General features: G+C 41.7%; 2 protein-coding genes across 2 annotated transcripts in view; both read left to right on the top strand.

Annotated features, from left to right (window-relative positions):
• Positions 1-565: 565 nt before the first annotated feature.
• Positions 566-7695, top strand: LOC116407806 (unconventional myosin-XV-like). Its single transcript, XM_031893834.1, has 2 exons — positions 566-3674; positions 7609-7695. Exons 1-2 carry the CDS (start codon positions 774-776, stop codon positions 7693-7695), a joined length of 2988 nt encoding a protein of 995 aa, XP_031749694.1. The 5' UTR covers positions 566-773.
• Positions 7696-10424: 2729 nt separating this feature from the next.
• myo15a (myosin XVA) overlaps positions 10425-27655 on the top strand; it is a 60516-nt gene continuing 43285 nt past the window's right edge. The window contains exons 1-19 of the mRNA XM_031893517.1: positions 10425-10489; positions 10957-11066; positions 11741-11815; positions 12376-12466; positions 12776-12879; positions 15921-15984; positions 16224-16337; positions 17640-17801; positions 18879-18992; positions 19485-19543; positions 19877-20000; positions 20441-20536; positions 20856-20987; positions 22101-22226; positions 22431-22508; positions 22864-23018; positions 23698-23743; positions 24092-24216; positions 25050-25170. Of these exons, the coding sequence (XP_031749377.1) occupies positions 10984-11066; positions 11741-11815; positions 12376-12466; positions 12776-12879; positions 15921-15984; positions 16224-16337; positions 17640-17801; positions 18879-18992; positions 19485-19543; positions 19877-20000; positions 20441-20536; positions 20856-20987; positions 22101-22226; positions 22431-22508; positions 22864-23018; positions 23698-23743; positions 24092-24216; positions 25050-25170 (1869 nt within the window). The 5' untranslated portion in view covers positions 10425-10489; positions 10957-10983. The remainder of the gene's footprint in view (positions 10490-10956; positions 11067-11740; positions 11816-12375; positions 12467-12775; positions 12880-15920; positions 15985-16223; positions 16338-17639; positions 17802-18878; positions 18993-19484; positions 19544-19876; positions 20001-20440; positions 20537-20855; positions 20988-22100; positions 22227-22430; positions 22509-22863; positions 23019-23697; positions 23744-24091; positions 24217-25049; positions 25171-27655) is intronic.

Below are 27655 nucleotides of genomic sequence, written 5' to 3'. Positions count from 1 at the left end.
TGCCTAGGTCACTATTTGCTCTCCTGGAGATATTAAGGATTTTCCTCAATTTTGGATGCAATGTCTGGGATGGACAGAGGATGCTTTTCTGGATCACCGGTCCACGGCACCAAGGAAGGTAACAATATATGCTCTATCTAGAATGGACTTCATATTCATGAGCATTTTTTCTCTGAAGGCACCCTAGGAGCACAGAGTATATTTGTTAATTAATGTGAAGACATTGGTTGTACTTGAATTACTATTTACTTCCTTTTCAAGTATCATTTAACAGCATGAGCATTCAGGTCTGCACAGTGCTAGCTCTGCAGTTACTTGGCTGTGTCCTGTGCCTAGGTTTGTTCATCTTACTGGGCTGCCGAAATTCACAGAGGGGAGGAACTTTGGAGACTTGTGTTCAACGGCGAATTCAATCAGTTGTCTTAGCATGAGCTTAGGAGGTCCTCATAATGGGGGGAAAGAAAGGTGATACCAAAGCAGCAAAGAAAGGAGGAGGGAAAGAGCCTGCCGCTTCTTCAAAACCTGCACCCAAGAAGGATGAAAAGAAAGGAGGGAAAGGCAAGGAAAAAGAAGACAAAAAGAAGGGGAAAGATGCCAAGAAAGCAAAGAAAGAAGTAACAAGTGAATCAGAGGAGGCCTCTGAGGCAGAGCCCATCAAGGAGGCAAGTGAAGAGAGCAAAAATGAGGAAGAAGAAGAGGAAGAAGAGGTTGATGCCAGAAGAAGGAGAGGCAGAGACAAGAATGTAGCTGCTCTTAAAGGAGCTTCCAAAGCAATGGCAGGAATGAATCAGGGCAACCGGAGGAGAGGTCAGCCGGCACCCAAAGAAGAACCAAAGGCCAAGGAGGATGTTTTGAGGAAGGATATTACGCGAGCTCAACTAAAAGGTGCTACAAAGGCAATGGCAGGGCTGGCAAAAAAACCTGCCCCACCACCCAAAAAGAAGAAGAGTTTAAAGGCAACATCCAGACTGTTTATGAAATTCCGGCAAATGAATCCGAGGAGATCAAAAAAGGGTCATTTTAAGGCAGCTTCAAAACTTCTTACAGGGTTCAGGAAGAAATTTGCAGCATCAACCCTACTGAACAAAAAAAAGAAGTCAGCTGCAATGCTAAAGAACACTTCTAAACTCATGCTGGGCTTACGGAAAAGTATAAAGAAACAGCCTACTAAGCCTACACCAAGTGATGGCACCAAGCAGAAACCCACGTTCATGTTGATACGACTTGGGGCAAATTCATCTAAAACAGACCAGCCAGAAAAGAAGGGACCAGGGGGTCTGCTCAGTGGCCTTTTTGGGAGGAAAAAGGCAAAGGAAAAGTTTCAGCCCAAAGCAAAGGTACTTACTAAAGTATCCGCTGCTGCTAGCTGGTTAACCAAAAAATTTCTGTCTAAGAAGAGGGGTTATTCAGAGAATGATAAAGCCATACAGGAAGCGTGGTTGTCCCGAATGGGGGCACAGAAGCTACCTTTCCCTACACAGGATGAGTTTCGCAGGTACCAGGCAAATTTGCAAAGATTCCCTGGTGCTCACAGATTTTATGGCCAGAATGAGGATGTTTATGGGCATCCCAAAAACTTTGAAGCATACCGCCATCAAAGATTTCCAACTCAAAGGTATACACCTCAAGGACCTGGCAGATATGATGACCCATCCATGGAATATTATGACTATGACAATGAAGAATCTGGGTTTGATAATCAGGGATACGAAGACTATGAGAACAGATTTCCATATGGCTATGATTCATATCCCGTAGAAGAAGAAGGCTATGATGACTATTCTGGATACCAAATGGATGAGGACTATCCTTTATATGACGACAACATGGAGTATTATGACGAAGAAAGCCACTTGCTGAAGAGTCAAAATTCTAGGTTTGAGTATCAAGTAGATGTTCATAACCCACCAAATGCCTATTCAGGTTACGATTTTGAAGAAAATGAAATGGGATACTACGGAGGTGCAATGAATCCTTATGGCACAATGGAAAATGAGAGGAAACCATTTTCATCTTACAGCGATCAAAGCAATTATTCTGACTTTAATGACATGGACGAGTACAGCTCTACAAATGCCACTAACTACAATGATTACCTAGTATCTCCTTATGCCGAGCCATTAAACCCATATGCCCAACCCATGGATGAAACAATGGCAGGGTGTGATGAAAATTACTATGAGGACCAAGACATAGAAGAAACTTCTTCCACATTATCAATAAATAGAAAATATAAGCTTTTCCCAAGACCTCAAGTAAGACTTTTTGGCAGGGAAAAATTAGATGTCCCACTACCCCCATCACCCCGCATTTCTTTTACCGATTACGATGAGGATGAGGAAGAGGAAGAGGACGACCTAGAGCCCTTAATTCCTCCTCCCGAACAACAAAGAAATTACAGGCAGCCACCTAACAAATCACTTTTTGCAAAGTCTGTGCAAAGAAATTCTAGACAGCCATGTGCTAGAGGTGTTCAAAAGTTATTATCTTCAAAACCAGTGGGCAAAAGATTCAGTGTACATCATCAAGAGAATTACCAAGAAAATGAATCACAGGACTTCTCTCCAAGAGCATTTGGCAGTCCGTTGGGACAGTTTATGAAAAAGACACTTGACCCAAAGCCAATTTTAAAGCATAGTGGGATTCAAAGAAAAGCTCGGCCACCCTCTGAACCTCCAAATAGGAATGCTTTTGTAGAAAGCAATGTCCCATGGGCACCTTCTCCACAACCTTCCCTAAGAAACGTCAAAGGTCCTGTGAATAATGGTGGATACCAAAACCAAAATTCACCTTCTGCTCAGCAAAATTGGATTCAAAGAAATACTCAGCTGCCCTCTGACCCTCCAAATAGGAATGCTTTTGTAGAAAGCAATGTCCCACGAACACCTTCTCCACAACCATCCCTAAGGAACTTTAGAGGTCCTGTGAATAATGGTGGATACCAGAAACAAAATCCACCTTCTGCTCAGCAAAATTGGATTCAAAGAAATACTCAGCTGCCCTCTGAACCTCCAAATAGGAATGCTTTTTTAGAAAGCAATGTACCACGAACACCTTCTCCACAACCATCCCTAAGGAACTTCAAAGGTCCTGTGAATAATGGCGGATACCAGAAACAAAATTCACCTTCTGCTCAGCAAAATTGGATTCAAAGAAATACTCAGCTTCCCTCTGACCCTCCAAATAGAAATGCTTTTGTAGAAAGCAATGTGCCACGAACACCTTCTCCACAACCATCCCTAAGAAACCTCAAAGGTCCAGTGAATCATGGGGGATTCCAGAAACAAAATACACCTTCTGCTCAGAAAGATTGGAGTCAAAGAAACACCCAGCTGCCCTCTGAACCCCCAAACAGGAGTACATTTGTAGAAACCAATGTCCCACGAACACCTTCTCCACAACCATCTCTAAAATATTTTAAAGGTCCAGGTAACCATGGAGCATACCAGAAACAGATGACACCTTCTGCACAGCAGTTGGAAGACTTCCAGACAGACCTGGTGGAAGAGCAAGGTTCTATACAGCCTTACCATAAGCGATTTGGTCTAAAGTTGGCTGGTATGGAGTCATCCAATTTCTCCAGAAAACTTAAGTTTTCAGCATCTAACAATAATAACACTGAAGCAAAGCCTTCTCCTCAGCCAATTCGTCAGTCCCCCCAACCTGGAAAAGATGTACAAATGCCTCCATCTCCTAATCTATCCACAAGACAGAGACCACTTTCCCCGAAACCTGCTATGAATGCCTTTGGCTTAAACAAATCAGATGCTAACTCACACATCCAACAAGGACACATTAACCCACCAATGCGTTCCTCATTGAGACAGAAAGATCTTACTTCTTCACCTTATATGGCTACTGTTCCCAGGTCCCCATCACCCACAAGAATGACCCATTGGGCTTCTAATGCCAAAAATCAAAATGCATCATCTACATCTCATTCTATGCCTTCACATATTGCACCTCCATCCCCTCAACCTTCAATCAGAAGTAATTTCAGGGGTGAACAAGGGAAAAATCTCTCTCCTCAAATGTCTATCAAATCTATGGGCACTCCTGCTCATCAACTGCCTGGATTAAGGCCTCAAAGTGACCGCACTGCCTCACCCTATCTAGATTCACCTCTGTCAAGCCCAGTGCTCCAAAGAAGTAACAGCACTTTGCAAAGGGGTTTTGGGATGCCAGCATCACCTCAGCCCACAAGAAGGAATTTAGACAATATAAATTCAGATTACTACAGTTCTAATGAATCAGACCATGAGATGTCTTTCCCACAACAAATGTCAGGGCCAATGGGTGGGGTAGTTAATGATCAACAAGAGAGATTTGTACAAGGTTGGCCAAGAGATAATGAACCCCCTACTGAAGCAGTAAAGCCATTAATTAGGGGCTCATTGATGCGGCATCTTAAACAATCAGGTGTGACTGCACCATCAAATCCTCTACCACAAAAAGGATCGATGTCAAGAATGTCCCTTTCTAGAGAAGGCAACATGAGAACATCTCCACCCCCTCAAAGACAGGCAAGTAGCAACTTAATGGGCAGAGAATCTCCACGGCCCCCTTCACCATCGCGCTCCTTTACTGAGCAACCACCAGACTTAGGAAGATATGATAGCATGAGAAGTACCTCCAAGACAAATCCATCCAGTCCCATAGCACAGATGATAAACCGACGAGAGAACCAACATTTATTGTCAAGAGACTCTCAGGAGTCCCCAAAATCAGCTGCTATGGGAAGACATGTAATCATGGCTGGAACCCCAAGAATGCCCCCACCAAATACAGGGGCACCACAAGGAAACCTTCATTTTTCTAGAGAGCCCGATCAGCCCAAATCACCCGTAATGGGAAGATATGATAGTATAAGAGGAGCCAGTAATAGACCTCCATCCAGCCCCATAACACATATGTTGCAAAAGCAAGGAAGCAGTCCCTTTCTGTCCAGAAAACCTCCACCTGTCTCCTTGCAACCATCTACCTCTTTCTCTGAACAACCACAGTCACCGATAAAAACTAGGTTTGACAGCATAAGAGGAATGTCAAACTTACCTCAGCCAAATACTGGAACAGATATGTTACACAGGCAAGACAGTATTTTGAATTCCAGAGGATTCCAAGATGGCTCCTTACAAGTCTCTGAAAGACCAAAGTCACCTGTCATGAAGAAAAATAATAGCTTACGAGGAAACCCTGTGCCACCCCCATCAACCCCATTTTGGAAGCGCGTTGGCCATCCTCTTGTGGGACTGTCTCAGGCTCCCCCCTCCCCAGCACAACTATCAATGCGCAGACAACTTTCCCCACCTGTTAGCCATGCCCCCAAAACCATAATCGCAGACCCACCCTTTAATGGGTATGAATCCTTAACAGATGGGCAAACACAGAGACTAATGGGAGACACAGATTCTATATCAGGATTCTATGACCCCCCACAAAGTACATGTTATGATGACTTGAGGTGCTCCCCTATGGCTACATCACTTCAAAATCCAATGGTTTATATGGGAGCATCAAACCCTTCTAGATTACCATCTCCACAGATGGGATTAAAGTCCTTAGGGGGCTTCATGGCTGAATCACTAAACCAAGTTATCCCTGGTTCTCCGAAAACAAATCCTAGTATTTTTATGAAATACCAAGGACCTCCAACCATGGCTGGGGCTAGCAATTCAGTACCAAGATTTCCACATCCAAGAGGCATGTTTATGGGCCCCAGCCCAGTACGAGCACCTGTAGACTATTACAATGGGGACAGTGAAGATGGGGTGGGGAGGTATGCTGTAGTAATGCCACAGGTGCAAAGAATGGGCTCTTTTAAAGGACGTGGAACTCTACGGAAGCCACCCTGGCAGAGGCAGCCCGTAGTAAATTTCCAAGAGATGCAAGGGACCTGGTCATCCAATAAATCTGCTCATATGCCTTGGTCCAATTCTATGAGAAGAGAACCGAATAGGGGCAGAGGAAGAGAATCCATTTATCCTGCCCATGGTGGTGGGATGCCCCCAAGGAACTTTCAGCAAATGGCCAATATGAACCAAAAGCCCCAGTGGAATGACAAGGTAAGATTATATTTTTTTTTATTTGCAGTAAAATGGGCAAAATTGCACTTTAAAAAATGCCACTCGCATAAGTACTCACATCTCAAGGCACTTTATAATGACTCATTTTATATAGGGCAGGGCACACAGAAGCATGGGTGCCCTGTCTGCCTTGTGTACAATAATACAAATGTCCAAGATCATGCTGGAATTCTGCAGTACTCTGAATATTGCCCCTCTATAAAATGAGCCCCTATCCCTGTGGGACAGACTTAGCTGGTGGGATGCAGGTACAATTTCTCCAGTACTACTTTTTTAACCCAATATGTCCATCTTATATTGGAGACACTGGATAAATGACTTTCGTGCCCCAATTAGATCTCAACCGTGTCGCTCTCTTTGATCTAGGAAATTAAAAGTTAAGTAACAGAGATTGCTGCCATGTCGGACTGCCTCTGACTACATGGGAGGTGGTAATTAAATAATTGCCATGACTACCTGTGTATTCAGTGACTGGATAACCCTTTATAGAGAGACTTCTGGCCTTCAGCAAAGCTATACATCTGCCCATGTAATTGTATAGGCATAGACCTGTAATACAGTCCTGTTACAGAGATGCAGGCACTGCTTGTATTTCTGCAGACTGCCAGTATAAAGTATGTCCTATAGGAAAGATTGTATTCCTGTGTCACTTCCCTCTGACACAGTGACACACAGACTGAAGGAATCTTTAACTTGTTTTGTTTGTCTCCATTACTGCAGTGCCATATACAGTAGGATAGATTTCTGTTTACAATGCATATTCAGCTTGATATCACTTCTTTGGTCCTTCAGCAGTGCAACTGGGTTTCATTTTTTTTTAGTTATTTAACTTTTTGTTCAGCAGCTCTCCAGTTTGGAATTTCAGCTGCTGGTTGCTAGGGTCTTGTTTACCTTAGCAACCAGGCAGTGGTTTGAATGAGAGACTGGAATATGAATAGAAAAAAAAAAAAAAGTTTTTTTGGCTGCCGGGATCAGTGACCCCCACTTGAAAGCTGGGAAAATGTAGAAGAAGGCAAATAACTACAAAATTATAAAAAATAAATAAATAATGATGACCAATTGTAAAGTGGCTAGGAATAAGGCATTCTATAACATACTAAAGGTTACCATTAAGATGAAGCACACTTTAATCAGATTTAGATTTTTTTTTATCTAGATTGTAAGCTCTACGGGGTAAGGACCTCCATCCTCTTGTGTCTTTGACTCTTAACTTATTGCAACTGTATCTTGTATTTATTTGTATTTATTGTTATACTGTGTATTTATTTATTATTATCTTAACCCCCTGTTTGTATTAATGTATTCTACTGTACAGCGCTGGGTACATAAGTAGCGATTTATAAATAAAGATATATACATATATTTCCCTTAAACCTACAAAAGTTTGAACTGAAGGGGCTTGAAGATGGCCACTGGTGTGGGTCCCGGCTAAAACTGTTGAACATATATGTTGAAGGTTTGTGGTAAGTAGGGGGGCTGAAAAAACACAAATTAAATCCAGTGTTTCTGCTGTGCTTGATTTCAGATGCAGCCCGCCCGGAACCCTCAGAGCATGGGGCGCGAGGAGCAGAATGAGGAGCTCGGCTTTCATGACATGACTCAGCTGGAGTGAGTATTGTCGTGTGAATATGGTTGCCAGAGGCAGGTCTTTTGCTGTGGGACTTGTATTGTTTTAGAAAAATTTGCCAGTTAAGGTGAGCCACCTATGGTCTGTGTATATAGATATCGTCAGTAAATATTGCCATTTAATGTCTACTGTGAGCCACCATTTTGTGATATTCTGTGTGTTCCCTCCTGTCACCTGACAGGAAATAATTTAGGTTGGAACTGTAACAAGTGTGGCAGTAAGAGACAGAGCCCTGGCCATTTATTGGCTGATGCAGCCAAGCATGTATGTGCGTGCCTTTGTCTGTGTGAGCACAGTGAACCATACAAGCCAGGGGACCAGGGGCGGGCCAAGCCGTCCGGGCGCCCTAGGCAACCCGGTCGGCCACCTGGCCCGCCCTGCCCCCTCCGTTGGCGCGCATGCGCAGTTCAGGGGGGGGGGGTGCGATGCCGTGGGTCATTGCCCCCGCCGCTTGTCATTAGCGGCGGGGGCAATGGCAAAGTAGGGGAACTAGGGGTAGGCAGCAGAGGCTTCTCCCTGGCGCCCCCTAATCATTGTGCCCTAGGCAGCTGCCTCTTCTGCCTACCCCTAGTTCCGGCCCTGCAGGGGACAGCCTACTCCTCTGTAATAAAAGGCACTCATTTTGCCTAGGTGCAGTAACTCATAGAAACCAAACAATGTTTGCTTTTAAAGGAAAACTTATACCCCCAGAATGAATACGTAACCAACAGATAATTTATATCATGTTAAGTGACCTATTAAAGAATCTTTCCAAACTGAAACATATATATATATATCAGTAAATATTGCCCTTTTACATCCTTTCCCTTGAGCCACCATTTAGTGATGGGCTGTGTGCTCCCTCAGAGATCAGCTGACAGGAAGTAATGCAACTCTAACTGTAACAGGAAAAAGTGTGGGAGTAAACGATAGAACACTGTCCATTCATTGTCTGAAGTGAATGGACAGTGAACATGTATGTGTGCCTTACATTGTTTAGGTGCACCTAGGGCCCCAATGCTACCCCCTCTCCGCAATTAGGGTGAAGACACACTAAGCTACTACAGTAGTAGCAGCTACTTTTTCATGGCTACTAAACTCCAGAAAATCCCCTGCCATAGACAATACTGAGAATGGCTTCTGCTAAAACACATGTAGAGGCAGTTATCAGTAAATGATCAGCATTGTCTGTTTTAGTAGCCACAACAATTAGCTGCTACTAGTAGCTCTGTGTGTCGTAACCCTTAGGGCTGTGACAGACAGAGAGATTCCCCACAGGCTAGAAAGTAAATCGCCTATGGGATGGCATACACGGTATCGAAATCGCCGAAGTCTCCTCTCAAGTTAACTTCGGCAATTTCGGCAAATCGCCGCGTATGTCATCCCACCAGCGATTTACATTCTAGCCAGTGGGATGGCATTTCGGGGAGATTAGTCGCCCGCAACAAGGGAGAATTGTCGCGGGGCGACTAATCTCCCTCTCTGTCACAGCCCTTACAGTTTACGCATCGGAGAGGGTCCAGAGGGGGCCACATCATGCACTAGAGAGTTTTCGTTTAAAAACATAAATTTAAAGTTCTTAAAGTTACCAGAGGCGGCTTTCTGCAACCACTGGTAACTTGCTACTCACTGCCGCCTGTGGCAAAGTTCCCACCTTGCCTTATGGCAGAAGCGGCCCTGTGTGTGCCATGAATCGTATGATCCCAAGGGGCAGCCCTTAATTCTTAAAATGGCAATTTTCTATTTAGGATTACCCAATGGCACATACTGCTTAAACAGTATATTTTTATGAAAATGGTTTATTTAGATGAAGCAGGGTTTTACATATGAGCTGGTTTATGCAATATATTTTTATAGAGACCTACATTGTTAAAATGGTATAGTTTTCTTTTAAACAGGTGCCCAGTATGGGGGAAGACACACAGTGCTACTAGTAGCAGCTACTTGTCACAGCTACTAAAATAGAAAATGCTGATCATTTACTTATAATTGTCTCTAAGTGTGTTTTAGCAGGCAAATTTCAGTTTAGTCTATGGCAGAGTATTCTCTGGATTTTAGTAGCCATGAAAAAGTAATAGCTGCTAGTAGCATTGCGTGTCTTCACCCTAAGGGGCACATTTACTAAGACACGAATCTGAACCGAATTGGAAAAATTCCGATGTGAAAACTAACATTTTGCGACTTTTTCGTATTTTTTGCGATTTTTGCGTTAAAACTTAAAAGGTGCGACGTTTCGCGCAAGTTTTAACGCTACGAAAAAAGCGCAACTTTTTGCGCAAGTTTTAACGCTACGAAAAATCGCCAGATTTTGCGCAACTTTCGGAATGGCTACGAAAAACACGCGTTTTTTCGCACAAATCGTATAGGTAACGAAAAAGTCGTAAAGACGCCGAAAAAATCGCAAAAAATACGAAAAAGTCGCAAAATACCGATCATTACGAAAAAAAACGCAATCGGACGCATTCAGCCCGTTCGTGGCTTAGTAAATGTGCCCCTTAATGTTACCTGCTGGTTGGTTGCTATGGGTTACTGCACCTGGGCAAACTTAGTGCCTTTTATTACAAGCTTAAAACAGCAATTTAATTTTATATATGTTCAAGTGTTTTACATATGAACTTTTTTATGTGATGTATTTTTATAGGCCTGCAATGTTCAGGGGTATAGTTTCTCTTTAAGGCTGTCCTTGCCCTTACAGTTCTTATTGTGTGTACTCTCATACTTGTGTGTGTGTTTCAGGGACCTTCAAGAGGCTTCGGTGCTTGGAAACCTACGGAAAAGATTTGAACGAGAAGTAATCTACGTGAGTACCGATAAAGTCATGTGACAGCAAAAGTGAAATTAAAGGAATATTGTCCATGGGAAAAAATTGGTTAATTTTGCCTGAAACAATATTGTCTGTGGACAAAATGCCCCTTTTTTAATGCTTCTATGGTTGTATGGTTAAATCTGTTTTCAGCTAATCATGTGACTATGCCTCTTTCCTTTCTGCCGAACAGCAGCAGTCCTGTCTTGCTTTAAGGCTGTACACTGAAAGCCACTGTCTCACAAAGAAAAGCAGGATCAATTTCCCCTTGATTTATTTCCCCTTTATCTCAGTGATTCTTTACATATGGGTTACCATGTTGTTTAGCATGGGACTCTATGATTTACCTTCAATGTGACAGGAAATAGTACAACACTGCAAAGTTTTCTGCAATTGAATAGAATAAGAGGGATTTATTATACAATGGTAGTATAACCCATTAAACAACCTACCTCTCCCCACAGACATATATAGGCAGTATCCTGCTCTCAATGAACCCATACAAGATGCTGAATATATATGGGACAGACCATGTGCTCAAGTATGAGGGGAAGGCCCTAGGAGAGAATCCACCGTGAGTATCTTTCCCAACATGTCTGTTATCAGTTATTAAAGATCTGAGTTATTCTAGCAGCCTCAATGAGTTTAGTTATCCAATATTATTATGGATTTCAATGGTTCACTCTATTGGAAAGATTCTTGGTAATTGCAAAAGGGGTATCTAGGGCAGCAGATAAGTCTTTGTGCACAATATCCCCTTAATTGGAATTGAGGATGGGCTTTCAAGAATATCTATTACAGAAATAAGCATTCATGGTTAACAACATTGTTACCCTAACCAGCCTTCTGTCTTGGCCCTCAATACATATATTGGGGCCCCCAAGGTGGGGCAGCCCCACAGCTTGGGAACCTCTAAACTAGGGTTCTGATTGTGAGCGGCTATAGATCGATGATCCCATTTCAGTAAGATGAGTCTGTGTATAGGTAGGAGAATTTTGTGAGGGCACTATAGTCTGTTTGTAGTACCAAGATATCTAAACTGTGAGTCTATTATAAAGCAGGGACAGAAGTTGCAGAAGACATTGGAGGAAGGAGTTATAGGATACAAGGCGTCCATTTTAGTTCGTTTTCAGATTAAATTGTAGCCAATAATCATAAGTTTATGTGCCATTTTGCTTCTTTATTCTTTTTTAACCATATATTCATATATATATATATATAAAATATATATATTTATTTCTCTTGCAGGCACCTTTTTGCTATTGCAAATGTTGCGTACACCAAACTCATGGATGCCAAAAACAACCAGTGTATTATCATCAGGTGAGAGAATTGCCCTTCCAGTGAATTTATACACTTTTCAGGATAAGTAATATGGATAGGAGCAAAATTGCCCCACATACCCCTCATATAGGAGAGTGGATTATACTGGGTAAAATGTAACTCTATTTAGTAACTACTACACATGTCATGAATAACCTATGTCATCAGTTATAATTGGTGCTTAGTGATGTCACAAGTGTCACATGACTCACTGCAACTTGTTTATTATAAAACATGTTGTAACCCCTGTTATAATAGAATTCACTTGGTGACTTTTAATACCCCTGTATTTTACAACAGAGGGAAATTTCTGGTTTTTAATAAAAACAGGGAATTATTACATTAAGTGAATGTGATTTTAGTACAAAGTGTTTTCCAGAAGTTATGACTTTCTATAAGACGCAAAACTTTTACATTGGAATTGTGAGTTTAACGTTCCCAGAGGCCCTCTGACCAAATTTATTCCCAAGTATGAGGCTATACTTAATAAACCATAGAAATGAGTTAAATCCAGCATTTCTGCCTATTGTGCTAACATTTACATTTCCTTTGTACTATAGTGGGGAAAGTGGTTCTGGCAAAACAGAAGCCACAAAGTTGGTTTTGCGATACCTGGTAGCAGTAAACCAGAGGCGAGGTGTGACAAGTAAGGTAAGTGCTGCTCCGCCTAGTGCTCCATCTCATTTAGTGCTTAGTTAGTTACATTACAGTAAATGCAATCCACAATTTGATGTTATTTCCTTTATTTCTGTCTCCCAACTCCTTTTGCTCTGTGTTTCAGATAGAGGTAGGTGTATTTGCTTTTATGCATTTGTGCCATACTCGCTTCTGCTATACTTTGTATGTCTCTAAGCTTTGTTATTTGTGCATTAGTCTGCTGGTCAGTATGTGTTGGTTACTTTGAATACTGATAAAGAGGAGAGCAGGTTTTTCTAATGATGTTTACATTGGCTTCCACAGATTCTAGAAGCCACCCCTCTATTGGAGTCTTTCGGAAATGCCAAAACCGTCCGGAATGATAACTCCAGCAGATTTGGGAAATTCATAGAGATCTATCTTGAGGAGTGAGTAACCAATGCCACAAAGACTGGCATAACAAACTAGATGTATCTTGGGGCCAACACACCATGGAACAATTTTAGGCAGTCTTGTATTTTGGGAGTGTAGCAAAAGCTGAAAAATTTCCAAAATGCAAAATGTTATAATAATGCATTAGAGCCAATAAGAAGGTATTTATGCATACTATTAACAGCATTTAGCATTTATATACATTGTCCTACACCGCTACAACTGTTCTTCATGGAAAAAAAGGCTCCAATGTTGCCAATTTCTTACAAACATGGCACCCAGACAGCTCCTTAGATCAGCGGTTCTCAACCTGTGGGGTGGGACCCCTTTGGGGGTTAAACGACCCTTTCACAGGGGTTGCCTAAGACCATCGGAAAACACATATTATATATGGTTGGGGGTCACCACAACATGAGCAACTGTATTAAAGGGTCGGGGCATTAGGAAGGTTGAGAACCACTGCCTTAGATAGACAGGGATTGAGCCGGCAAGATCTCTAATCCCATTGTTTGATGCAGAAGCCAAGGGGCGAATAATAATGTCAAGGACTTTTTGTTTTTGGGGTGGGGGTTTTTGGCACAAAAGACCACTTTTTTTTTGCCAGTAAACAGAACATGTGATGAAATTCTAGATTTGTGTATATTTTATTGGCTGGCAAAAAAAAAGTCTTTCACCACAAAACTGTGCCTGGTAAAAACATTTGCAGTAGTTTCAGGAAGAAGGAATGTAGAATAGGTTTCCACTTGACCTTGTATCCGTCAGTCTCTTCTTGGTTCATAACAGGTTTACAGGTATGCATTCCATCAGCCATTAAGGGGGTTGTTCAACTTTAATGTCCAAATTTAATTAAACCACTAACAATGCTCTCAGCGTGTTAGTAAATCCAATTTCTATAAAAAAAAAAAATAAAAAGGCCACTGAAAAAGTTACTTTTTATACCTGTTAATTCAGTCCTTCTTCTGTCTCTCTGATTAGTTTTCTGAAGGGATGGGAGTGGCCTATTTTGAACCTGACGCATTGAGAACTTCCTATATGCCTACATTAGGCTTTGCCATTATTCTTTCCTATTGGACCAATTTATTGGTTGCTTGTGGACTATACCCAGTTACATAAATTGAAAGGTCATTGGTTGATTTCTCCCTTGCAATGGCATAGGGAAAACAGACTCAGCATATCACAAATCTAACATACCATTATGTTAGATTTGCAGCACTTTCTCACAGGCACGGGAAGCAATGTCAGACTGACAGAATGCGCAGCCAATAGGAGGAAAGTCTGCTGCCAGTACTATGCGTGACATCATATCAAGCAAGTAAAAAAGCAATTGTAGTGTTTATAGGGGTCACTGACCCTCCCATAGTACAGGGTATGTGCAGAAGTGAAGGATCAACAGAGGGATGATTCTGAGGTGAATATCTCTTTAGTTGCACATTTTTTTGTTAACTGTGTATATGACAAAGATTGTTCTAATAATGTTAACAGTTAGATTTGTGAATGTTGTACAAAGGTTAACAACCCATTTAAGCAATAGACTCAAGGATCTCTAGGTCAACTGAGTTTTCCAAGCTTTCCTGAGCTTCCAAGAGAATCTAAAAGGACCAATAGGCATTCTCTTTAAATCTCACCCTATCCAACCTTTAAAGCTGTGCTTTCAGGTGTAACTAGTAGAGAAAACTAGACACTCTCCCCAAATTTCAGCCTAACTGATCTTCAAGCTGGGCTTTCAGGTGTATCAAGTAGAGCAAACTAGACACTCTCCCCAAATTTCAGCCTAACTGATGTTCAAGCTGGGCTTTCAGGTGTATCAAGTAGAGCAAACTAGACACTCTCCCCAAATTTCAGCCTAACTGATCTTCAAGCTGGGCTTTCAGGTGTATCAAGTAGAGCAAACTAGACACTCTCCCCAAATTTCAGCCTAACTGATGTTCAAGCTGGGCTTTCAGGTGTATCTAGTAGAGCAAAATAGCCACTCTCCCAAAATTTCAGCCTAACTGATCTTCAAGCTGGGCTTTCAGGTGTATTTAGTAGAGCAAACTAGACACTCTCCCCAAATTTCAGCCTAACTGATCTTCAAGCTGGGCTTTCAGGTGTATCTAGTAGAGCAAAATAGCCACTCTCCCCAAATTTCAGCCTAACTGATCTTCAAGCTGGGCTTTCAGGTGTATCAAGTAGAGCAAAATAGCCACTCTCCCCAAATTTCAGCCTAACTGATCTTCAAGCTGGGCTTTCAGGTGTATCAAGTAGAGCAAAATAGCCACTCTCCCCAAATTTCAGCCTAACTGATCTTCATGCTGGGTTTTCAGGTGTATTTAGTAGAGCAAAGTAGACACTCTCCCCAAATTTCAGCCTAACTGATCTTCAAGCTGGGCTTTCAGGTGTTCAGGCTGAACTTCCAGGAAACTCTGTAAGATAAAATAGGCATTCTCTTCAAATCTCACCCTAACTGACCTCCAGGCTGAGCTTTGAAGAGAATCTAGAAGAACAAATGGGCATGCTTTGACCTTTAGGTTGAGATTCCAGAGGAATCTATTAGGGCAAATAGGCTTTTTGTTATCTGGGCTTTACAACAACTACTGCCCTGGGTCATCCACAAATGGCCTGCCCAATTGTTGGGGAACCACTGCCATAGGGTCCAGCCAACACTAAAAATGTCTCAATTGATGGGCCAAGAATGGAATCTCATGTATCAGAATTCATCACAGGTTGTTGGTGGGGCTTTGGAGGAGCCCTGACTGTAAATATATATGTTTTACATTTATGGGACAATGCTAAGAATGCAATATCTGTATCTCTCTACCCTGCCTGTCCTGTATCGTTCTATAAGGCCTGTGTCTATGTTCCAGTTTCATATACTAGACTGACCCTATTTACCAGCAATAGATATGTGATAACATCAGAATTCTGCTATCTGAAACTGTAACCTGATGAGGTGATAAGGTTAGACTGAGGGGTTTATTGTCACTCACTTGTCTCGCTTGTGACAGCAGCACCCTCAAGTTCAACTCCATGTCAATATATTAATGTCTCTATTATACAGGGGAGTGATTTGTGGTGCCATAACGTCACAGTACCTGCTTGAAAAATCAAGAATTGTGTTTCAGGTAAACAGATCTTTTGGCATCTACCAGTATTTAAAAAACTGTGCCCGAATAAAAGTCTTTAATGGGGCCCATTCCTTCGAGCCTTGGTAAAGACATATTGTTTTGCTACAGATGCTTGTTTAAACTGCACATCCCAACCCCACTGCAGCCTCTATACTCCTATCCTTCTTCACCCAAAAGACTTTCATGGATGGGACCAGCAAACAATCTAGTCATTCTCACTCTTCTTTCCCCACAAGGCCAAAAATGAGAGAAATTACCACATATTTTATGAGATGCTGGCTGGACTCCCCTCTCAGCAGAAGCAGATGTTTTACCTACAGGATGCCGAGACGTATTACTACCTGAATCAGGTGGGCCCACAAACTGGGGGTGGCAGTTCTTTATGTCCAAATCTCTTGTTACCTACCTTGAATAAACCAAGTCCCATCTACAAGTTATATACAATGTAGGAGCATTTTTTAAACATGCTGTCATATGTTTCTTATACAGCTTCAATTTTAATGCTTAAGGGTGAAGACACACAGAGCTACTGGTAGCAGCTACTACAATACACAATGCTGATCTTTTACTGAGAATTGTCTCTACGTGTGTTTTAGCAAAGGCAATTCTCAGTATTGTCTATGGCAGGTGATTTTCTGGAGTTTAGTAGCCTTAAAAAAGTAGCTGCTACTAGTAGCCCAGGGTGTCTTCACCCTAAGGGCTCTGGCACACGGGGAGATTAGTCGCCCGCAACAAAACTCCCTGTTCGCGGGCGACTAATCTCCCCGAGTTGCCTTCACCTGCCATCCCACCAGCGAAAATGTAAGTCGCCGGTGGGATGGCACACGCGGCGGCGCGATTTTGCGCAAATCGGCGACGTTGCCTCACGAGGATTTTTCAGCGATTTGCGCAAAAGATAAGTCGCCCGTGAACAGGGAGTTTTCGCGGGCGACTAATCTCCCCGTGTGCCAGAGCCCTAAAGGAAAACTAAAGCTTAACTAAAGAAGAAGGCTAGAAATATTGTGCATTATGTTTCGGGTCAGCCCTAGCCAACCACAGTAGGAAAGATCTGCACTACTGAAGATGCCCCCAGTAGCCCCCCATCTTTTTTTTTGCTGATTCCCAGCACATGCTCTGGGCTGCTGTCACACTTGAGCATAGGGACCAATGCACAATATACTGTATATACAAAAATATAATATGTGGCAGACTAGTACTGCTTTAGAATCCACCTAAATGTTGTAGTTGACCCTACCCCAACATGGGGTCTTGCTAACCTCCTGGTCAGCACAGGTCTTATGTACACAGCTCTGTTATGTCTGCATGGGCTCCGCTCCTTGCCCCTCATGCACCAAAGTAGTTGCAATCTGCATATAGGTGTACAGCGCTAGTATAGATAAGGATAGGTGTATAGTAGTTTAATCGGCACTGTGCCCATGATCCCTTAAGCGTTTTACATTATAATTATCTTAAAAATGGCCGTCCATTTATTTTTACGAGTGTTTTTGTTTATTCTTTTAATTTCACTATAGGTTTCTTTTCCTGTCTAGTAAATTCCAACCGTATTGTCATTTTTATGTGTTCTTCTATTGTATCTCAGTACCAAATTATTCCTATCTATGAGCTTCTCTATGAAAACCATATGTTAAATGTTAAAAGGTTTCTATGTTTAGGGCGGCAACTGTGACATACCTGCAAAGAGCGATGCAGACGATTTTCGGAGACTTCTCAATGCCATGGAATCTCTCAGCTTCACCGGGGAAGACCAGGACAGCATTTTCAGAATTCTTTCCTCCATCTTGCACCTGGGCAATGTCTACTTTGAGAAATATGAGGTGCTGTGATAGGGTGATCTTGAAGGGGGCTAACTATTTATTGCAATGGTTTTATGATTTTGCATGACATTACATATATAAACTTGATCCACTAAAGGGGAACAGTTTTCTTTTTGGTTCAGTAATTGTACCTGGAATTTTGCCAGCTTTCAACACATAACTCTAAAATTGCAGGGCAAATATTGGGTCTTAGTAAGCTGATCCCACAGCACAGGCTGATCCCACTGCTCTTGTCTATTACCGTAAATCCACCCTGTTACTCCCTAGTCACACTTTATTGTAGCCTTACTAGGGGTGATTCTACCTTAAATGCCTCCTGAGATGGTTTTCCCAATGCCACCCCCCTCAGCTCCCCGTGCTTACCTTTACAGCGCCTAGGGGGTCTAGAGGGGCCTTCATCGCCCTTTGCTGCCCCTGGTAACTCATAAAGTGATACCGCCTGAGGTGAGCATCATGGCAGCAGCGCCTCTTGGCCTCACCATAACGAAAGGCCTTTGTTTCTGACTAGCTACTCCCTTAAAGGGGTGGTGCGCCTTTGATTCAAGTTTTACTATGTTATAGAATGGGCAATTCTAATCAACTCTTCAATTTTTCATCATTATTTTTATAGTTTTTGAATCATTTGCCTTTCTCTTCTAACTCTATGCTGCTTTCAAATAGGGGTCACTGACCCCAGAATCCAAAAATGATTGAATCCAAAAATAAAAATCAGCATTGAAATCAAAATGCATTTCTACCCATAAATCCAGTTATATTTGACGTCTGGAACGACATAAAGTGTGCCATTGTATCTGGATAGACATGCTCAGTTCTGATGTGATCTAGTTGATTAACTCCCCATATAATTTGATAAATCAATCAATGAACAACTGGATTTTCATGTGTATAATTAACTTTAGTTTATTTGAAATTTGCACTTATCTTTGTAAAGCTATGTTAATGGTTTGGTGCTACCTTCAGGGTAGCTAGCTTCAGGGTTCCGCTGCGTCAATAGGTACAGCAATTGGCACACCTCTAATGTATGTGTCTTGACTAAAAGAGATCTATTGTATTTATGTCTTTGGTTCTACTCTACAGACAGAGTCCCAAGAGATTGCATCGGTGGTGAGTGCGAGTGAGATCCGTGTGGTGGCTGAACTGCTGCAAATCTCCCCTGAGGGGCTCCAGAAAGCCATCACCTACAAAGTGACTGTGAGTTATTGAGGGATAGCTAATGTCATGTTAGGAAGGAAGGAAAAAAGGAGATATGATGGATTGAAGGCATTACTTAGTAGAAAGGGGGAGCAGTAGGAACCTTTGAGACAGAGATAGTAGAAGAGATAGAATGGAAGGACAAGGAAGTGACAAGAGTCAACAGTGCAGCAAAGGAGGAAGGAAAAGGGGCTGATAAATAGGACATATTGGATAGGAGCCAAGAAAGCACTGAAGAAGATGACGGAGGATGGGGGTAGTAGAACGATAGAGATTTAAGAAAGAAGCACGTGCTGAAGGAAACCGAAATGAAAGAAGTACTGAGTTAGTATAATAATGAAGGGAAGATGAAGAATTTTGAGTGATCAAAAATATAAGATTCATTTGATGGAAAGAAGAAGCATGAGTAAAGAAGAAATAGTGGGTAATAACAGCAGAGGACTGTTCATATGCAAAGACTGGTTATTCATATTTTTATTGCTTATTGTACAGGAAACCATGAGAGAGAAAATCTTAACTCCGCTGACAGTGGACAGTGCTGTTGATGCCAGGTAACTAGGGACCCACAGGCCTAGCTTTAGAGTTTGGTCATGTGCTGCCTCCTTGTTTTACTCAAGCATGCACTCCTATGATTCCCATCAGTTTCTCATTCCTTTATCCATCCATATGCTTTAATAATTTATGTTGGATTGGGCAGATCTGTTTTCATAGTACATCATTTTTTTGCATTTTTTTGTGTAGCCATTGGGGGCCGCCTTGGGTGGTAATGCCTAGGATACCCTAAACAAATGTATTTGGGAATGCAAAACCTATAGTAACCATGGGCAGCTAGTGATGGTTCTCCTGTGCCCTTGCTAATAGGAATGTATTTTTGTGTGCTGCAGAGATGCTATTGCCAAGATTTTGTATTCCCTGCTGTTCAGCTGGCTCACAGACCGAATCAACAAACTGGTGTATCCCAAGCAGGATGCACTATCCATTGCTATACTGGACATATACGGGTTTGAGGTGAGGTACTGCCTGCCCTAAACCTCTGCTCTCTGAGTTGTGACTGCCCTCGGCCCAAAGTACTGTCTTTCCACTTTTTTACATGCACTGTCTCTAAACTTTGCTTCTTGCAATATCTCCTTAATTTACTTCAACCACTATCCCTACACTGTGTACCATGCAACCCTGTTTTCCTGTGATCAAACATGGTTCTGGTCCTGTTTATCTTCTGTGAGTTCTGGCAAATACCAGAGGGGCTGCTGTAAGATGCCGTAGACAGTTACTATTTATTGGGCTGGTGGGGCTGTTTGGGCCTCTGCCTATTTTGAATCCCATTCCAGGCCTGAATCAGTATATCCTTAGTTTCCTTTGCCTTTACTCATTGTCTTGCTCTGTCAGCCCTTTGGCACACCAATAACAGTCCATGGGATTCAGGGATATTCCTCTCTTGTTACATGTAGGATCTCAGTTTTAATAGCTTCGAGCAGCTGTGCATCAATTATGCAAACGAATACCTGCAATTCTTCTTCAACAAGATTATATTCAAGGAGGAACAGGTGAGCGCTCATTGTTCTGCAGCCTTGTTTGACACTGTCACCATGAATGGACCCAATTATTATAATACTGGTAGCAAGATTTATGAATGCATTCACAAACTGGAGTCATTTCACTCCACAATTTTAACCCGTAGCAACCAATCAGCAATAAGCTCTCACTGGCCAAGGTCAGTAAGAAGGCAAGAACCAAACTCCATACATCCAACTCATTGTCAATACCAGATCTTGGTGCAAGCGATATCCAGATTTATACAACTAGAATTGACTTCTAGATTTATTATTACCCTTTTTATGTGACAGCAATATATTGTCTCTGTAGGAGGAGTACATCCGTGAGCAGATTGACTGGAGGGAAATTTCTTTCAGTGATAATCAAGCCTGCATAGACATCATTTCCCAGAAGCCCCATGGAATTCTCAGGATATTGGATGACCAAAGCTGCTTCCCTCAGGTGACCCTGAGTCTTTATATATTGCTGCCAATCTAAATATTGGTTTTAATTTTCAAAAGATGTATAAAGCCACAATGGAAGACCATTTGGTAGAGGTTTAATTCAGTTCCTAAGGAACACTGGTTACATAGTTACATAGTTACATAGGGTTGAAAAAAGACCTGTGTCCATCAAGTTCAACCCATCCAAGTAAACCCAGCACACCTAACCCACACCTACCAATCTATACACTCACATACATAAACTATAAATACAACCACTAGTACTAACTGTAGATATTAGTATCACAATAGCCTTGGATATTCTGATTGATCAAGAACTCATCCAGGCCCCTCTTAAAGGCATTAACAGAATCTGCCATTACCACCTCACTAGGAAGGGCATTCCATAACCTCACTGCCCTCACCGTGAAAAACCACCTACGCTGCTTCAAATGGAAACTCCTTTCCTCTAATCTAAAGGGGTGACCTCTGGTGCGTTGATTGTTTTTATGGGAAAAAAGAACATCCCCCAACTGCCTATAATTGCCAACTGCCTATAATCCCCTCTAATGTACTTGTACAGAGTAATCATGTCCCCTGGCAAGCGCCTCTTTTCCAGAGAAAACAACCCCAACCTCGACAGTCTCACCTCATAGTTTAAATCTTCCATCCCCTTAACCAGTGTGTGGGCGTGTAATAGGCAACAGCACTGACCCTGGACTACTTATAGATTAAAAGGTTGAGGCTAGATATAATGCTTTTAATCTCTACAAGGGAACATCTGCTTGAAGTAGTGGGTTCTGGGTACCTCTGTTTTGCTGAGTGGACCTCTGCTTGTAGGGATATGGAGTATCTGACATGCTTGAGGCCTGTGCTTCCTAGGGATGTATCTTGATTATAGTTATTCAAAGTAATGTTAAAGCTGGCCATACACGCACCGATATGTTTGTACAAAACTAAGTTTTGTATGATTTTTGGATCGTGTGTGGCCTAAGAATTATTGTCCCAACAATTTTCATATCATGGGGATCGGCCGTTTAATCAAAAATTGCTTTTGGATGGCGAAAATATCTGTGTGTATTGCCTATCTGCCGATATCCATAACACTTTGTCCCACTGATGTTCATTTTAGGCCACGGACCACACGTTTCTACAGAAGTGCCATTACCACCATGGCACCAATGATTTGTACTGTAAGCCAAAGATGCCTTTACCTGAGTTTGGAATCAAGCACTTTGCTGGAAAAGTGACTTACCAGGTGAGTATAGTGAATAAGTATAGATAAAAACATGTAGTACATAGTGCATACAGTATAGATTCACCAATAAGATCAAAACTAAATGTGTTTCTCTTTTTCACCTTTCTGTTTTTTTCTTTTTAAATAATGTTAATAGTATAATAAAACATATTCAGTTCCTTTTATTGGACCCATGAATATAATATTGTTATTTTTGTATTCAAGGTTCACAAGTTCTTGGACAAAAATTACGACCAGGTTAGACAAGATGTTCTGGATCTTTTTGTCAACAGCAGAATTAAGGTAAGAAACCATAAAAAAAACATCCTTCTGACATTTGCCTTTATATAGCAAACCAGCATTTTTAGCAGCATCTTACATAGAATATACATGATTCACATCAGTCCCCTGGCCTAGACACCATTTTATTGTGGCAACTAAATCATTTTGCCAGCCTTATGCAGTAGGAGGGGCAAAAGTATCCCTGGCAAGCCAGAAACAATGAATGTGTGGGAAAAGCATAGCATCTTAGGGAGTAAATGGAGTGTCTGGCTCCCTATTAAGACTGAAAAAAATGATGATTCACTCGGGATGAAGATATCTTCTCAGGCTAGAGTCCATCAATTCCTACATACTTACCTTTCCTCTCTTCTTCTAGGTGGTTGCCAACTTGTTCTTTAGCCATGCCCAGGTTCTTGCCCAGCAGAAAACTATGATGGGGAAAAGCAACACTGTCACCCGGAAGTACAAGGCCTCCACGGTAGCTGCAAAGTTCCAACAATCCCTCCTAGAGCTCGTGGAAAAGATGGAGAGGTAGGAAACCAAGTGGTGGCCAAAAAGCCACAGTGTTGATCTGATATATCTTTGTATCTGTTAAAAAACTGATGGATAATATTATACCTAGGGATAAATATATAGTGGGGCCCAAGTACCATTGAAAACAAAATCATAAAGGGCCCACAGGACAAATCTTTTCGTGATCCAGATTTTATACATAAACCATCAACTTGATGAGACCCAACCTGACATTTTTGTAGTTCTTAAAAGACCACGTAAAGCAAAAAGATCATCAAGTCAACGTTCCAAGATTAAATCCTTAGGAACATCTAAAATAAACGGACTAAAGGAAAGTGTAGGGGGGGAGAAAGGAGAGAACAAGCAAATATGTTTTTACTAGAATAGAATAGAATATCTTTATTGTCATTGTCACATAAACAATGAAATTTAAAAGCAATTATGGCCCTAAATATGGAATATTGAAGTATTGCCGGTATTGTTGCTAACTGTTTTTTTTTGAGTTGTCCTTTGCTTCTTTTAAATTTCGTTGTTTATGTGACAATGACAATAAAGATATTCTATTCTATTCTTTACTAGTTCCCAGGAATGGGCTTGCCATATCTCTCATATAAACTCCTCTATAGTGAGCTATAATAATGGCATTATACATTGTATAAAACAAGTGACATTTACAATATTCTCTGCCCTCCTGCAGGTGTAACCCATTTTTTGTGAGATGTATCAAACCCAACAGCAGGAAGGTAAGTAAAAAAAACAAATGAACCTTGAACCTTAGATTGGAGACAAGGTTTGTGGCTTTTACGATGCCCGCGCAAGTCTGGGTGTTTGAAAGCAGAATGGTGGTACATATATATGTGATAGGGAAAATTATTGTTATGCGGACATTTAGTTCTCTCTATACAGCAATACAGCTAAATGTAGAAAGAAAGATTGCATGATCAGTGGTCATAACTACATGGTGCTATTGGTACTGGAATATTAACTTAATTACTGATAACATTAACTATAAGCTTTATATTGGAAATATCAACCATGTTTAACTATATGAAAGTTAATGTACATCAAGGTCATATTTATTCCTCCATCAGGAACCCAGCCTGTTTGAATCAGACATTGTTACCAGTCAGCTCAAGTACTCTGGTATTTTAGAGACCATTCGAATTCGGAAAGAGGGTTTTCCTGTCCGGATACCTTTCCACTTTTTCCTGAGCAGGTAAGAGTTTTACCAGTTAAATGCTCATCAGCCTTGTGCCTTTATATGGTCACAGAACCCCTCAGTGATTTCTAATATCCTTATTATTTACAGTAGGGGGTACATTATCCCTTATAATACATGAGTAATACTCAGAGTTCCCTGTATAACTCAGCCTGCAGCCTTGTGCCTTTATATGGGCACAGAACCCCTCAGTGACTTCTAATATCCTTATCATTTACAGTAGGGGGTACATTATCCCTTATAATACATGAGTGATACTCAGAGTTCCCTGTATAACTCAGCCTGCAGCCTTGTGCCTTTATATGGGCACAGAACCCCTCAGTGACTGCTAATATCCTTATCATTTACAGTAGGGGGTACATTATCCCTTATAATACATGAGTGATACTCAGAGTTCCCTGTATAACTCAGCCTGCAGCCTTGTGCCTTTATATGGGCACAGAACCCCTCAGTGACTTCTTATATCCTTATCATTTACAGTAGGGGGTACATTATCCCTTATAATACATGAGTGATACTTGAGCGAGTTCCCTGTACAACTCAGTCTGCAGCCTTGTGCCTTTATATGCCTTTTATTGGAAGGCTACATCTGGCCCACGGGCCCAGACTGCCCTACATTAGTATAGTTTAAACGAATGGGGGGCATCTCACTTTAGTTGACCTCAGGCAAGGTTTAAAGGGAGTTTTATGGGAGCGTGTGACATAGCTGGGACATTACACCACTGTTCTCCTCCATGCTTTTTAGGATTGTTGTGTTAAAATAGGGACTGCTGAGAGGTCTCTGGACAAGCAAATGCTAATCTACCCACTCACTTTTTGCCTTTGGCCAGGTACCGTTGTGTCATGGATCTTGGGCCAAATGTCCGTGTAGATGGACAGATCTGCGTCACTGTTCTGAAGAAGCTCTGCCCATCGGCTAGCCCCTCCATGTACTGCATTGGTGTGAGCAAGGTAAGTCTTAAGCCTTTGTTCTGAGAAGAGAATAGACTGAGCGACTATGTGAGGAGAGAGCAAAGCAGTACAGGGTCAAATGTAAGGATACATACACAGTGAGGAGCAGTGCAACAACCAGTGCCCATCTTTATACATCAGCCACATCCACCTAAAGAGTGCAGAGATGGGCACCTAAGTTAAAGGGGAAATTCAGCTTTACATTAACTATTAGTATGATAAAGACAATGAGGCAATCTTAATTTTTTTATGTTGTTTTAGTTATTTAGCTTTTTGTTCAGCAGCTTTCCAATTTGGTATTTCAGCTTATTTACCCTAGCAACCAGGCAGTGGTTTGAACAAAAGACAGAAATATAAATAGGAGAGGGCCTGCATAGAAAGACAAGTGTGATGTGTGGACGGGCAGGTTGAGCCGATCTCGGCACATCACTTGCGGGTCATGGGCGGGTTCGGGTTGAGCTTTTCCGCTCACCCTCCGCGACCGCTACCTAACACTGCCAGCTTCCTCTTTCGGCTTGTGAATTTATAGAAGCGTGCCCAACACACCCCGCCCCTTTTCTGACGTCATTGCGGGGCAGACGCGAGCCTATAAATAGAGGGGAGAAGCTGGGTCAGGTAGGGTTAGGGTTGGGAGCGGTTAGGGTCGGGTGAGGGTCGTGTTTTTCTCGACCCACACATCACTAAATGACAAGTAATAAAATTTAACAATAACATTGCAGGCTCCCAATGAGCAATCGTTTTTGGGTGCCGGGGTCAGTGACCCCCATTTGAAAGAAGGCAGAAGAGTAAGGCAAATAATTCAAAAACTCTTAAGACTATAGAATATAAGAAACAATTGCAAAGTTGCTAGGAATGGGGCATTCTATAACATACTTAAGATTAGAAAGGTGAACCACCCTTTTTAATTGCCTTGGGATTTCTCTTCTTGAAGTGGTTATACTGGCAGATACAATAGATACTTCGGCCCCATACACGGGCCGATTCTAGCTGCCGATATGGGTCCCTTAGACTGATTCGGCAGCTAATCGGCCCGTGTATGGGCATTACCGACGGGCCTGCCCGACCGATATCTGGCAGGTTTAAAAATCTAGTTGGATCGGGGACCGCATCAGCTCGTTGATGCGGTCCCCGAACCAAGTGCCCCATTGCCGCCAATGTAATTCAGGGCCAAACTATCAAATTAGCCTACATGTTCCCCGATATCACCCACCCGTAGGTGGGGATATCGGGTGAAGATACGCTCGCTTGGCGATCTCGCCAAGCGAGCAAATCTTCACGTGTATGGGGACCTTTACATGCCTTAAGCAAGTGAGAGAATACAAGGCTACAGGAATATATCCTCAGTACAATGGATCTGATTCTCTGTGTGCATACACGTGTTCCTAGAGATCAATAGTCCTTATTTTCTTTTCTTGCATTGCAATCTATTGAATGGCTAAAGGAACAAAGGATAGCAGTTGCATCATAACTGGCCATTTTTATACGCCCTCAGGGTATAAATATGATAAATGAATGTAATTGTATTGTAATTTGTCACACGGGGCCCTAGAACAAAGGAAATGTCACATACCTCACCCACGGGCGTAGGAATATGTAACCCAGGCATGCAAAGGTTTCTGTCTTATAAACGGATTTAAAGATTCAGGTGTTTGCTTTCAGCATTATCTGCAGACATTTACCTTGCGAGAACATTGCAATGGAGCTTTTGTATTGTCAGTTATTCCTTTCTAGTACTTAGCAGATATCATATACCTGTTGCATAAGCACCCTTGCATTCATTGTAACTACTTTTGTGTTGTCTAAAACTGTATAAATAGGAGGTAGCACCCTGGTAAAAATAGCAGCCCCCAAATCAATCTACTTTTAGAAAAGTTTCTATAAATTAGGCATACTTTGAGGAAGAACTCCTATAGTTTCTAACCCCCATATGTAATAAAGGCACTAAGTTTGCCCAGGAGCAGTAACCCCTAGCAACCATTCAGCAGGTAGCATTTACTGGTCACCTGTTTGAGAGCAAACATCTTATTGGTTGCTATGGGTTACTGCTACTGGGCAAACTTATTACATAACCCCCATAATTGTCTATAAATTAGGCTGAATGGCATTAAAGTGCACAGACTGGGGATAAGTAATTTAAAAATGGCTAAATTTAACACCATGGCAAAAATGACAAAAACTTGGTCCCAAAATCATTCTACTTTTAGAAAATAATCAGTTTTTATAAATTAGGCTACATTTGGTAAAGTGCAGAATGAGAATGAGTTTTTATTTTAGCATTTCAGGTCAGTACAGTGTATTTTTTTATCTATGCAGGCCCTCTGCTATTTATATTTCTGTCTCTTGTTCAAACCACTGCCTGGTTGCTAGGGTAAATAAGTCCCTAGAAACCAGGTATCTGCTGAAATACCAAATTGGAAAGCTGCTGAACAAAAAGCTAAATAACTAAAAAAACATAAAGAAATTAAGATTGCCTCAGTGTCTATAT

Source organism: Xenopus tropicalis, chromosome 9, assembly GCF_000004195.4.
Source record: "Xenopus tropicalis strain Nigerian chromosome 9, UCB_Xtro_10.0, whole genome shotgun sequence".
Taxonomy (NCBI): Eukaryota; Metazoa; Chordata; class Amphibia; order Anura; family Pipidae; genus Xenopus; species Xenopus tropicalis.
The sequence above is the reverse complement of the archived record's forward strand: the minus strand, read 5'-3'. Positions and strand labels throughout refer to the sequence as shown.